Source organism: Podarcis vaucheri (genome assembly GCF_965113315.1).
Source record: "Podarcis vaucheri genome assembly, chromosome: 5".
NCBI lineage: Eukaryota > Metazoa > Chordata > Lepidosauria > Squamata > Lacertidae > Podarcis > Podarcis vaucheri.
This window is the reverse complement of record NC_138763.1, coordinates 38506917-38521162: the sequence shown is the minus strand read 5'-3', so window position 1 is coordinate 38521162 and position 14246 is coordinate 38506917. Positions and strand designations below refer to the sequence as shown.

The following is a 14246-nucleotide window of genomic DNA, read 5'->3' as shown; positions in this document are numbered from 1 at the left end:
CATGTGCGTGCATGCAGACCACTAGCAAAGAAAGCACAGGGAATTGGGAAGAAATGATGGAGAAGCAGGACCTATGAGCAAGCCCTCCCTGTTCGCCCATGTTTTCATCCAATCTTAAGCCCAGGCTTTGATAAGCAGCAAGTCAACAGAAGAGGGGCAGTGGAATCCGCTTTGGTCTGCATGGAGACAAGGAACAATTCAGTTGTACTTGGGACACCCCTTTCTGTGCCTCTTGTCAACAAGCTGCTGCCACCTGCTGTCCTACTACAGAATCCTCGCAGTCTTCATTTGAACAGAGGTTTCATGGCATTTGGAAGACTTTTTCAAATAAGATTTGTCTAGTCTAACACACACATCAAACATTTGTGGTAGTGGTTTTACATTAGGGCACCACACTCAACCCTCGCGGATTCTGCATATAACTTGGTGTGGCACTTCGTTTCATGCTTACCAAAGACAGGAGTTCTTTCTCATTCTTGCCGAACATATAAGTAAATTCACTGTTTCCATGTGGCAAGGAATCTGATCTCAGAAGGGGACCACAGGACAAGGATTCAACAGAGTTGCTCCTGCTGATCTGGGGTGACAGTCCATCAGCTGTACTAAAAACTCTTCTGGTTGACAAATGCTGCACCTTTTGAATTTCTTCTTCATAGTGCTGAACAGTCTTGTCAAATTTATCCTGAAGTACTCTCATTTCTTCTTCATGCTTACACTGCAGCTCTTGCAGTCTCCTGAACATGGATTATTAAAAAAAATAATTCACTCAATACAGACCAGCTCTTCTCAGCTGCAAATATTATGCAAGAACGTTTAGGAACAAACTGTTTTCAGTTCCAGGGGGGAAACACATGCAGTGCACAGAGACTTCAAGGTGTAACAGCAGAATGACTTTCTGCAGAACTCCATAGTCGTTAAGCTATACTAGGATTTCAGCCATTGTAAACAATTCATCAGAACAAGCGAAAAACTTGTTGAACACATAGATCTTACCTGCTTTCCACATTCTTTATCTCAGTCATCTGCTGCTGCATCTGCTGCATGATATTCTCATATCTGCCCTGAGACCTGCGGGATGAGGCTTCCAGGCTGGCTTTAGTTTCTGCTAGTTCTTTCAATAATCGCTGGTTTTCAGACTCCACCTTATTTAGGGCTTTGGTATAACTTTCCTGGAATTCTGCCAGGGGGGCACTTTTTCCCTTAAGGTGACAAAAGTGCTTTAGTCAGCGCTGCTGTGTTTGTTCACCAGCCCAGCTTTCCCTAGAAAGTTTGATTTTGTATTGCAAATTTAAGAAGTAAATTTTCCAAGTCTTCTACTAGGAAAAAATCCCTTCAGAGTGTAAATCAATCACCAGCTGTCTGAATGAGTCTACATCTAGAAAGACCAAACTAATCAAACCTACATAGGTACAAGCTTCCCTCATTCATCTCAATTGGGTGTGAACTTCAAGACCAATTTGTGATCACTTAAATGTCAGTCACATTAAATGTGTTCCAGCTGCACAGCTCACCACTAACACCAAAGCCAGTGGGACTGCTTGCTTGTACCTGGATATACAAAAAATCTCCTGACACTCCATTCATTTGAAACCGCTGTGTGATTAGTGTATTTGCCAACTGCAGAGAAAAGCTTAAATAACCAGCTGGGACTGACCCCTTTAGAGTCACGAGTCCAAGATCCTATTACCAAGAAATCCAACCACACATGCACACACAGATCAGAGCATAACTGACGTCAGCTGAGCAACACTGAGCAAACATATACATTTTTGAAATATCAAGTTTTTAGCTCAGTAATTTCCCTTAGTAAGATTATTTAACTGAGTCAGCCTCTACCCCATCTCCTTCACTTCCCTATTCTAATCAGCTTGTAAGAGCTGCAACATATCTGCAAATCCTGAGATGTCATTCAAGATTTTCAAGTGAAATTTCCTTCTGTATTTTCAAGTGGAGACATAGAACATTATCAAACCTGCTCCCTACCATTTGTTTCTTGTCACATCAAAATGTTGAAATGCATTTTGTAACATGTGATCTAGATTAATTTCATTTCAAAATATGAATACAGTGGTACCTCGGGTTAAGTACTTAATTCGTTCCAGAGGTCCGTTCTTAACCTGAAACTGTTCTTAACCTGAAGCACCACTTTAGCTAATGGGGCCTCTTGCTGCTGCACCACTGGAGACCGATTTCTGTTCTCATCCTGAAGCAAAGTTCTTAACCCGAAGCACTATTTCTGGGTTAGCGGAGTGTGTAACCTGAAGCATATGTAACCCGAGGTACCACTGTATACTTGTAGACAGAAGAACAAAATCAAACTCAGAATCCGCCCCGCCCCCCCATACACCATGGAGGCTGTAGGGACATGACTCCCACCCCTCTATGCAGAGGGCTATTGGACTCATGAGCTGCTGCCCTGCTCACCCTATCTGTTGTAAAAATGAACACCTGGACAAGGAGATTTTCCAAAGTATAGGGAGATCCCATGTTCAAACTAACACAGGATCAATTTGGTTCACTTCTCCCCATAATGACAGAAGTGGGGAAATAGATGGAAGGAAACCCGAGGCTCACACATTGTCTCACAAGGTACAGAAGAGACTGTGTGTGTGTGCGCAATGTCTGAACAGCCAAATTATCTCACTTGATTATAAACACAAACCAAATTGTATTTTCTTAATACCTACTAAAATTAAATGCCCTAGACAAATCTTCACTAGTATTCAATTTTCAATGTTTTGTTCTCAAATGCTTGTTTTCTCCAGAGAGCTTAAATTATGGGGAGGGGTGGGGAGGGGCACAAGAAGACACCACCCTCTGATATGCCCACTTTAATTACCAATATGAGACAATTCTGTCTGCTGCAGCCATGTGCAGAAAACAAGTTCCACCAGTTCAGCAACATTCATCAGGGGAAATCATCTGCAACAGTGTTCTTATTACTGAGAAGAGACAGCACAATTTTTCTGTGACAATGTGGATGGGCTTCAAATTACTATAACTATGTGTAGGGGTTCAATCAAAACATTGTGTGAGCAGGCTTTGAATGCCAACTTTTATTGCAATGTTTCATTTTATACTCTCCTTCACTAACATTGCACTGACACCTAGTGGGCCCAGAAAATAAAATATACATAGTTCAATCTGTCCATCTTTCTATACTAACGATTAGGATGTTTAGTCAGAAGTAAGACTCACCAATTTCACTTAAACCCCACTGTGACTTAACCTGCAAGCTTCAGTATAAAAATATCAAATCACCTTTCAAAGCTTTGTATAAATATATGAAAGATGCACTTGCCTGCGCAACACACACAAAAGCCAAGTGTTTTATAGAGAGACTACAAGTGCACAACACTTCAAATAGCACATCCCATCACACCAGACACTTACCTTCTGAAGAATTTCTGAGAGCTGGTGATTGTCTTGCTTAAGAGATTCCAACTGCGACAAAACAGCCTGAAGTGACAGGGTGGGGGATGGGGAGAAGTTACCATTTTTTCCCGTTAGTACCGTATTTTTCGCTCTATAACACGCACCAGACCATAACACGCACGTAGTTTTTAGAGGAGGAAAACAAGAAAAAAAATATTCTAAATGAAACAGTGGATGTATGATTTTTGTGGTTCAGATCACAGACATGTGATCTGACAGTGAGTTTGGAGTAGCCCAATGCAAAAAACCTGAGGATCCATGTGGAACCACGCTTTGTAACCACGTTTTTGCACCACTGCGACCCTAGGCAACAGTGGGTGCGTGATTTTTTTGGTGCAAGATGTAGCCATGGACATGCTATGTGATCTGATGGTGAATTTGGGGTGACCCAATGCAAAAATCCTGAGGATCCATGCTTTGTAACCACGTTTTTGCACCATTGTGGCCCCAGGCAACAGTGGGTGCGTGATTTTTTTGGTACAGACTGTAGCCATGGACATGTAATGTGATCTGATGGTGAATTTGGGGTGACCCAATGCAAAAATCCTGAGGATCCATGTGGATCCGTGCTTTGTCAACACGTTTTAAATGGGGAGGGAAGGAAAAACGCAGAAGGGACAAGGAGCACAAGAGGGGTGTGCGGAGAAGCAGCTGGCTAAGAATGCAGGGGAGGGGTTTAACGGGGGGGGGAGGAAAGGAAGGCAAAAGTCCCCCCCCCCAATCCAGCCCTCTCTCTCTCTCTCTCCCACCTGCATGTTTTTCGGCTGCCTGCGAGTCCCTAGAGCACGGAGAGGAGGAGGTGGTGGGCTGGAGCCTGTGCGCAGTGTGACTAGGAAAGAATTAGAAGGACGGACTCAATCCTTTCCTTAACCCTCTGCTTGCCAGGAGGGCAGGGGATGCCCTGCTCTTTGTTGAGTTTGAGCAAATGCAGCAACAGAAGCGGGTGGGCAGTAAGACCCTAAGGCAGAATGCAGGAAAGCAGCAGCTTCCGCCTTCCCTCCGCCCGCCCGCCCGATCTTATTTTTGCCTGATTTTTGCCTATTTTTGCCCCTGCGCTCCGGTGAGTCAGCTCCAGGGACCACACATTCACTCAATAACACGCACAGACATTTCCCCTTACTTTTTAGTAGAAAAAATCTGCGTGCTATAGAGCGAAAATTACGGTATATTTCACATGGAGGAACCATATAGCCCATAAACTTGTGCAAATCTGAGAATTGTAACCTTAATCTTAGCAAGTTTCTAGCCCTCATAGCTAACTCTGAAAATGTAGTGCCAATACAGCTAAAGGTCTGGAACATACGTGCAACCAAAAAAGTGTCATCCCACAACAGATGGTTTCCTCTAATGCAGGGCTCACCAACCAGGCACCCATGAATGCCATCATTCCTGCAAAAGCCTTCTTCATCAGTAACCCACAGGCAGGGCCCCAAGACTCTGATATTTCATTTTTTAAAAAAATAAGTTTCTAGCCATCCTAGAAAGCTATAAATCAAAATGTACAGGCAGCTTTCTATGCAATTTCTGTGAAATTAGCCAGCCTGGCTACTCCCAGCTGGTAGTGGTTTTTGCCAATGAATACATGAGAGCTGTAGTTCATAAATGAGTTGTTTGGACACCAGGCAACAGATATCCCTGGGGTCCCAAAGAGCAGCTGTTTCCTCCTCTCCTTTAGTGGCCTCTCTGCTTCTGTGTTATTTTTGAGACCTCAGACTTTCCATAGTTTGCCTTTTCTTTTTCCCTAGTAACCAAGTGTGGCGTTTGCCCATTCTTTGGGGATACGTTTGTATTGGGGGAGAGAAAGGGTTAATAGGTTTATCAATAAGAAAGCCTGGAGGTGGAGCCTACCTGATTTTGAGGCTCAGCCCAGAGGTTTTGACAGTTAGTTCGGTTGGTGTGTTTTTTTTTGGGGGGGGGGAGATAGAGGAGTCAGAGTGAGTTATAGACAGGGACAAGACTGAGAGGGAATAGAGCGACAGTGTTTCGAATATATTTTAAAACTTGTTTGTGTTTGAAATAAACTTTAATCTTCATTGTTTACCTGACTGAGACTCAATACTTCACCGGGGAACCCTGGGTTTTTTCCACAAAATTGGTGGCAGCGGAAGAATAAAGTAGTTTTGTATAGGTCAGTAAGTCAACGGGGGGCTCTGTATGAACGCCACACCAAGCTACATCTTTCCTGCAGTGGGTTCATCTGGGATTAGGTATGCCCTAGAAATTATTATTTTTTTCTAATATTAAATAATCTCTACTCCTCTGCCAAATGCAAATGTGAAAACTTTATGAAAGAGGCTTAGGCATGCCTCCTACCTGCAGAGAAGCTAAAAACCAGGGACTCATTAAGAATTCACTGCATAGTCAACTTATAGTATAATGGTATACATGTGTTTAATGGGACACTTTAGGCTATGGGTTGGGGTTGGCATTGGGGAAAACCAGAATATTTGTGCCTTTAACAGCTGTGCAGAAAAGGCTTAGCTTATGGAAATACAATTATAGAAAAAGTTTCACCATGACTGCACAAATTTTTTGTTATGCCACCCCTCCCATGGCATGTTGTGACTGGTGCCCACAGCACTCTTTCAAAATGCGAGATGTGGCTACTGCTCCATAAAGGTTTGCAACCCCCTGCTCTAATTGCTATACATTTTGAGGGATAACAGCCTATTTACCCTGTGCTCCACTGCCTTCCGTTCTGCTTTTTCAATCTCCATTTTTAGTTGCTGCTCCAAGTTTAAAGTACAACTATTTGATGAGGCAATTGTGATGTCGCGCTGGTGAAGCTCCCGTGTTAGCTGAGCAACCTCCTGCTTCATTCCTTCTAACTCGCTGTTGTGACTATGTTCTTTGTGCAATAGCTGCTCCTTCAGCTAGACAGAAACATATATGAAATTTGCAGTTAACATTTCACTGATTATCAGAAATCTCAGCATACGAAGCTCTCTGGAAGCACAACATCCTCCAGTTGCTCACTACTTAATCCTAGTGAGCAGCACTGTTTCATAATTCATTCAGTACTAATGCACAGTGTAATAGTTCTGCCTGTATACATTGATCTTCTGCATTCTTAGGGCAGTTGTATTTCATTGAATCGAGGGATTAAAGATAAACTAGCAAATTACCCACAAGTGGACTGGCAAACTGAATTATTCACACTATAACAATGCTCCCTGACTGTTCCTGAGCTTCTACTGCACACAAAAGTGCAAATAAGACAAATATTTTTAAAAATATTACCAAAATGCAGAGGCCAGAAGAGTAAAGGACCCACTTTGTGTCATCAAAAAAGGTGATAGGTGCCAATAGTCAAATTGTAAGCACCATTTCAAAAGTAATGCTGAACACAACTGAACACTAAAAAAAATTGCTTTCCATTCTATATGAAATACTCACTGACCTAGCCACTGGACCAGGTTGAGCTATTAAACAAAATTGTGGGCAGGACTTAAGACACAGAAACTGAAGAAGCTGATTGTTGCATAGTTTGTTCCACTCTATGGACTAAAAAATCCCTAAAATGAACATCAAGCCACATCAGAGTAAATTCTTAACTTAATACATAGATGACATCTAATACATAGACAAAACTCAAAAGCAACCATTAAAAACAAGGGTGCTTACTAGGTGTGATGGGGCTTTCAGTAACAACATTGATTCCTACAGTGCCCAAACCTATTTTAAAATGATATATCACTGCACATCTTTTATTTGCACAAAAGACCCTCACCTTTTTTATCTCAGCCTTGGCCTGGCAGAGGTGCTCTTCTGTCAGCTGCAGCTCCTGGCATTTCTCAGTTAGCAATTCACTCGGCGGGGCATGGTTTGCATTTGCAGAACCCAGGCTATATTCCAAAATGGTACAAGCACAACAAAACACAAAAGACTTTGTAAACTATTGTAGCAAATCGCTACAGAGAGGAGAGTGGCAGCCATTTTGTAATTATCTGAGCCCCCGCAAAAAAATCTGATGCACAAATCCCACTGAGCAACATCCAAGTTACAGAAACTTTTCCTTGGTAGCTTGTTGCTCACTCAACAATTCAACAGTTGATGAGAAGTTGTAATTTTAGTCACCTAGCAAGCATAAAAGTCGGACACGACTAAACGACAACAAAGCAAGCATATATGATTCTTAGACCTTTGTATGAGATAAAAATGTCTTAAATTACAGTCAGGCATCTCCAAGTAAGGATGTCCTATTCATATAATGCTAAATAAATTACTAAAAAGTTTAGACATTTCTAAGCCACCATTAGAGCCCTCTGCTACAGTAAAGATTCAGAACTTATCTTCTAAATTCAAACTCTTTTGTAAAGGTGGAGAAATTTCTGCAATGATCATCTACCTGCCCTCAAGATGAATAATTTCAGGATGATCTAGGTGCAAATGTATGTTGTCCAACTCTGTCCTGCTACGATAGATTCCATTGGCTCCTTCACTGCTCTGCAGGCACTCTTCCAGCGACCTGTACAGGAAGACATGTGAGTTCCTAAAGACCGTAGCCTTCTGACATCCAAATTAAATCAGACACACCAGTTCTATTAGATGTGCAAACAAACCCACAACACAGTTGAATATTGCGATGCTTGTTTCTGAAGTGCTAAATATATGATTAAAATAGAAAGTAGTACCTCAACTCTACATTAACCGTCAATGAAATAATCATGGAAGAAATAATCACGTTCACCATCAGTGTTGCAAATGAAAAAGGGAACAGCGCAGCCCTTGCGTGTTACTCACCTTAAGCTCTGGCCAGGCACAGCTATGGCCCAGTTCACATGTAATGCTAAGCCAAACCATACTAGAAGGGAGATTGTGGCAACTTTGCTTCCCCACTGGTACTGCTACTGCTACTGCTGTGATATAGGCCATGGTTTGGCTTAGTGTGTCATCCAAATCAAGATTCATGGTTTGTCTCCTCAAAACAAACCACAAGCTGTAATTCAAGAACAAACCTTGGTTAAAGCTTGTGGTTTGTCTGAAGGAGGCAAACCAAGAACCTGGGTTGGACAATACACTAACCCAAATCATGGTTCAACTTGCATGAGGACTCAAGAACAAATGAAGCAGCCACACTCTTTTCCAGGAGACCACACATTTGTTTTCAGCAATGGTTTGGCTTAGTGTTACAAGAAAAGCAGGTCAGTTAGTTACTACTGCCTTTTTAAAGCTTGGAGCAGTAATTTAGGGACTCTCAGTAGGTCGTAACTATCAGTCACAAGGATCTTACAGTTTAAAATGTTGTTCCAGGTGTTAATCGGTAAGGAAAGAGGATGGGAAGTATGACTCAATTCTAGTATTATCATCCACCTTACAATTTCTGCCCAAGAAAAGTGCTCAACTTCTGAAAGCCAACATCCAACAAGAGGGTTTTTTTGGGGGAAATTGAAACACTTTAAAGTCATACAATAAAGCAAAGGTCCATATATCTGCTTCCCAGAGATGATCTGACAAATATCTGGTGACTGACTCCATCCTAGTGAGTAGGATACGCAACAGGGATAAGCCTTTGCCTCCTTCCATACCATGTGAGAAGGGGAGAAGGCTAATTCTCACATTTGTGCTAGGCTTTGAATGTTCTCCAATTACCTCAAGTTCAGTATGTTGCCAAGAGACAAGACCCCATCCCCCACGTGAGATGGGGTCTATGTCAAACACAAGTGTCCTTGCTTATCAAGGCCAGTCAAAATTTGTGGATCCTTGAAATAAAAGGAACAAATAATAAGACATTCAATAAATGCATTTGGTCTGGCTGAAATTTCACATATTTCACTGGACGGTAGTACAAAATCCTAAAAGCAGTCCATGTGTACCCTCACAAAATGTAATTCAAAATGCATGAATTTACTACAGTGGCAATTTTTAATTCAGAGAAGTAGGATTGGTGGTGTAGAGAATAAATAACCAGAGGCATTATTCTACTATTACAAGAACAAACAATTAAATTTAGCAAGTGTATTTGTTAACCTACTGAAGCAGTTCTCAAAAGGGAGAGGTAGATTATGGTAACTTCCACTGGATGTTTTGATGCCTCACTGAAAGCCTCTCAAACTGGCAACAGTTAATTTTTTTTTTTAAATTATTTTTATTACATTTTTTACAGGTAAAGATCTTCAATCATTTACACAGAAAAACATCAATTATAAAAAAGAAAAGAAAGAAAAAAGAAGAAATAACCATTTCAAAACTCATTTCAGTCAATCATCAGACTTCCCCACATCTCCCCACAATGCATTCTTTACAATAAAAATATCAGCAAATTATATCCTTGTTTCATGCGTTTCTTTTTTACTTCAAATCTTACCTTTTAGTTTAAATTACTTATTATCCCTTTACTTTAAAAAGCCAATATAATAACATTTTTAACCATTTAAACATTGGACCTTTCCATAATTTATTGTTTAATTTCAATGTCCTCCACTCTCATTGCTGGGGCTATTTTCTCCAAGACGTGCGAGTTCTTATAGTTCATATAATTTATAGAACTTTTGCAAATAGTCCTTGAACTTTTTCCAATCCTCCTCCACAAACTGGCAACAGTTAATTGACAATCAGTTAAAAATATAAAATCTATTTTCTCTTTCTCTTTCAAGAAACATTTAGAAAATCCACCTTAAACTATGTTGTAGACTGATATAATCCTGCCTCTTTTTCCTTTTTTTAAATAACGTTTTTAGCAAATGCTGAATACTAATCACTATCTATCTTCAGTTGGGTTGGAAAAACACATGTGCTACAGACTTTTCCTAGACATCTAGGAATATCTAGGTTTCAGGCAAAGGGCATAATTTCCTTATGTTTTGATGCCAAGAACCATACCTGACAAAAGCTTCTTTGTTTTGCAAGGTTTCAGTTAGTTTGGACACTTCCTTCTGTAATTGTTCTTTATGCATCTGTAAGTTGTTAATGAAGTCCTCCTGAGAGAGCAGAGTGGCTCTAAGTTCCATCTTTTCTTCATGTAGAACCTTCAGAGGAGAAGATGGAAATTAGTGATGCAAAGATACAACAAATTGGATTAAGATTTTAGAATAAGCACGCTATTGTGCTTGTGCATATACCCAAAGAGGAGGACAACTTGGAACAATCCCTTCCCTGTCAGACATTGCTTCTCAATTAGGCTCAGGATAAAGCTGGGAGGAAGCCTATTTAATTAGTGACTTGCCAGCCCACTACCATTACAAGCTGCATATTAACCTGCTTCCAAGCAATTCACTCACAGACCTCCAGTGAGTTCCGGGAAACTTTCAGCTCATCTAGTACTCTTTGATGTTCCTCCAAAATTTTCTGATTGCTAGAAGTTAAATCATCCACTTTCATATTCAGCCTTTCCACTTCCAGTTCTTTGGCACAGATAGTGTCATTGGCCCTTTCCAACTTGCTAGTTAAGTGATGGATTTCAGATTGGCTCGCCAGCTCCACAGACTCAAACATTTGCTTCCGGCTGGACAGTTGAGCCTGTAACACAGAGAGCACTGTTCTGTTAAGCTCCCCATTCCTGGCATAGGGTTAGGTTCTATTTTTGTCCACTTGTAGCAGTGATCACGACACTACTTCTGGAAGAAGAGAGCCACAAGAGCTTTACATGTCCAACTTCTCCAACTGCAACAAAAGTTTCCCAAGAAATATAGCACTTTTTCACTTATTAGATGGTCACTATAACTGATAAAGGGAATAAAGACAAACATATATGTTTGGAATCTGCAGACATGATGTGTCCCGTAAGACATACATATAAGTTAAGGGATATACATACACAAAACCTTTTGTGCAGGATGGCTTCCCTACTGAATAGGAAAGCTTTCAAACTGAGAGTTTTAAAGCAACCTAGGCATGCACTGTTTTTAAACTGAAGGTATCCAACCAACTTATGTAGGGTGTGAAAGTTTCCAGTATTGTATTTTTGTCCTTTTAGAAATGCATTGTTTCACAATACAAATCAAACTGGTCAACTGGAATGGATATAAAGCTAGTGAAATATAAGATGGAAGTTGTAATTATATTTTAGTCAACAATCCCTTAAAAATATTTATGCACACAGCTTTTCAAGCATGTTAAAACTAACAAAATGCTTTTCAGTGCCTTCATTTTTCCACTTTAAAATCTAAATAATGTAAGGGAAGTGTATGTAATTGAGTTTCACTTCTTAAAATATTTACAAGTATTCTTATCAAAATAATTTCCAAGTAAAGCTCTGAATCTCTATGAATGTAATAAACCACTCTAAGTGAACTTTAATTATTTTCTCTCATCAAGTATTTCAGTTCTCAACTATGCTTGGCTTTCAGAAAAACTTTTCTGATATTCACATAACATGTACAATTAACATGTTATTGAGCTCCTTGGAAGATAAAGGTGGCCTATGAATAAATGAATTTTTTTTTCCCTGGAAAACCCACATCATCAGCATCCAAGGAGGCAATCTTATTCACCCTCATGTGTATGTCACATGGATTTTAATACAACTTATTCCCAAATCAATGTCAACATACCTGCAGTTAAGAATTATTTGGGTTACATTAAATATAGACTAGGGTTCTGCCAGTGCAAGGATTTCCCCTATGCCAATGGAATGTTCTTCCCTCTCCTCCCGCCTGCATCCCCTAGATCTGTTCTAGAAGTTCCCTCGACCCTCAAGAACAGATGTGGGAATGGCGCAGGTGGCAAGAGAGAGTAGGAAGTCCTGTTGCACTGGTGGTAATCCTTGTGTGCATCTGCAACTATTTCACAGAATGCTGCCCTTTGACTGCTTTGAGAATCAAAATCCTACTACCTGGGTTTTTTTGCTGCCCTGTCACTGATATGACCTTCTAGCTAAGGCCCCAAACAAATCTGCTTTCAATAGACTAAGCCATCAAAAACACAGGCACAGCTACAGCAAGGTATTTGTCTTCAAAAGGCTTACACTTTGTCCAAGCACATCTGTGAGCATCTTTCACAAAGCCACTATCAGTGTCAGCCTTAATCCTGTCACTGTCAACTTCTGCCATGCAGAACTTCCACTCAGTGGCAACTGTGGAGTCCATTAAGTGCAAAGCTCCCAGCAAGAGCTTCTTATCAACAACTCCAGTGTTTTGTGTCAGACCAAGTTTATTCACAGCTGGTACCTGGTCAGTTAAACTAAGCCACAGCGGCACTAACTCAAAGAACAGATTAATTTTTCAGAAACAGCAGAGGCTCTGCACGCTTGCTTCAAGAGACACAAACAGCACAGCTATGCATTAACACTACCTTGGTTACCCTGCCACATAGGAAATGCACCATTTTTAAAAATCATTATTTAAACAGGTTGCATACACCTGGTGGCATGTTGTCTGGCATCTATACAGTTTTGAACAACATCGTATTTTAATTCTTTCACACTGTGCAATTACCCAACCAGAATCATTTTATGGCCTTTCTCCAGCTGGCACTTGACAGCAAAGATAGGCAATTGCCTTCCAGCCACTGTACAGTTTTCAGATTATTTCCTGGCGTTGTCTACATATTGAACAGGACAAGGTTATTCCATCAGGAGTTTCATTGTCATTTCACTGGTAACCTAAATTGTGCTAAGGCTCTGAAGTCTGCCAGTAAGTCCTTTCCAAGGCAAACTCCTCATCCGTTAACTCTACCTGAATGAGATCAGACTGCTCAGAAAAAGCCTTCCGCTGTGCTTCCAGTGATGCCACGTGCTGCTGGTAGTGCAAGCGCTGTTTCTCCCAATCTAGAGATTTCTGGCGGAACTCCTGTAAAGACAATTGGTAATCGCTATCGATGTTGTTGAAAAATACCCACTATCCCAAATCCAGTATTTTCTATCTTGCCCCTATCCTTAACCAAGTCAAGAACCTCATGAAGTACTGTAAGCCTGTAACGTACATGCATATAACCTACACACATTCAGCTTTATGTGCTTGGCAATAAACAAACAAAGAAGAAGAAGAAGAAGAAGAAGAAGAAGAAGAAGAGGAGGAGGAGGAGGAGTTTGGATTTGATATCCCGCCTTTCACTCCCCTTCAGGAGTCTCAAAGCGGCTAACATTCTCCTTTCCCTTCCTCCCCCACAACAAACACTCTGTGAGGTGAGTGGGGCTGAGAGACTTCACAGAAGTGTGACTGGCCCAAGGTCACCCAGCAGCTGCATGTGGAGGAGCGGAGACGCGAACCCGGTTCCCCAGATTACGAGTCTACCGCTCTCAACCACTACACCACACTGTCCCACTGTGTGCGTGCCTCTGGCGTGCGATTTCAGTTCGCATCCTTGGGCAAAGTTCACAACCAGGAGCTGCTACTTCCAAATTAGCGGAGTTTGTAACCAGAGGTACCACTGCACTCAAAACACATTGGGTTCAGTGGTGGGTGGGCAACGGGTGGGGGGGAGACTTTGGCAAATCCCACCCACCACTGAACCCAATGTGTTTTGAGTGCAGTGGTACCTCTGGTTACAAACTCCGCTAATTTGGAAGTAGCAGCTCCTGGTTGTGAACTTTGCCCGAGGATGCAAACTGAAATCGCACGCCAGAGGCACGCACACAGTGGGACACCCCATTAGGGAAAGTGCACCTCAGGATAAGAACAGTTTCAGCTTAAGAATGGACCTCCGGAACGAATTAAGTTCGTAACCAGAGGTACCACTGTATATACAATTTTGGCTTTAGGTGCGATCCCCAGAATGTAACACTGTGTTTGTTGGGGTCTTACTGTAATCTAATACAACCATTCATAAGAACAATATTTTATTTTGGTTTCCAGTCCATTATTTTTTTATGCCAGTTATTGCTTGTATAGATGTTGGACAAATGCCTTTATAAATCTGAGAGTTCTTTAGAG

General features: G+C 41.2%; 1 protein-coding gene and 1 long non-coding RNA gene across 6 annotated transcripts in view; both read right to left on the bottom strand.

Annotated features, from left to right (window-relative positions):
* Positions 1-14246, bottom strand: part of LOC309532071 — a 163013-nt gene that overhangs the window by 82372 nt on the left and 66395 nt on the right. The window lies entirely within an intron of this gene.
* Positions 1-14246, bottom strand: part of CEP63 (centrosomal protein 63) — a 28914-nt gene that overhangs the window by 1860 nt on the left and 12808 nt on the right. For all 5 annotated transcript variants that reach the window (XM_082221797.1, XM_082221799.1, XM_082221798.1 and 2 more), the window contains 9 exons: positions 13050-13163; positions 10660-10893; positions 10258-10403; positions 7784-7903; positions 7166-7280; positions 6111-6308; positions 3394-3459; positions 994-1199; positions 452-734 (listed from right to left, as the gene is read on the bottom strand). In XM_082221797.1, coding sequence (XP_082077923.1) covers positions 452-734; positions 994-1199; positions 3394-3459; positions 6111-6308; positions 7166-7280; positions 7784-7903; positions 10258-10403; positions 10660-10893; positions 13050-13163 — 1482 coding nt within the window. The remainder of the gene's footprint in view (positions 1-451; positions 735-993; positions 1200-3393; positions 3460-6110; positions 6309-7165; positions 7281-7783; positions 7904-10257; positions 10404-10659; positions 10894-13049; positions 13164-14246) is intronic.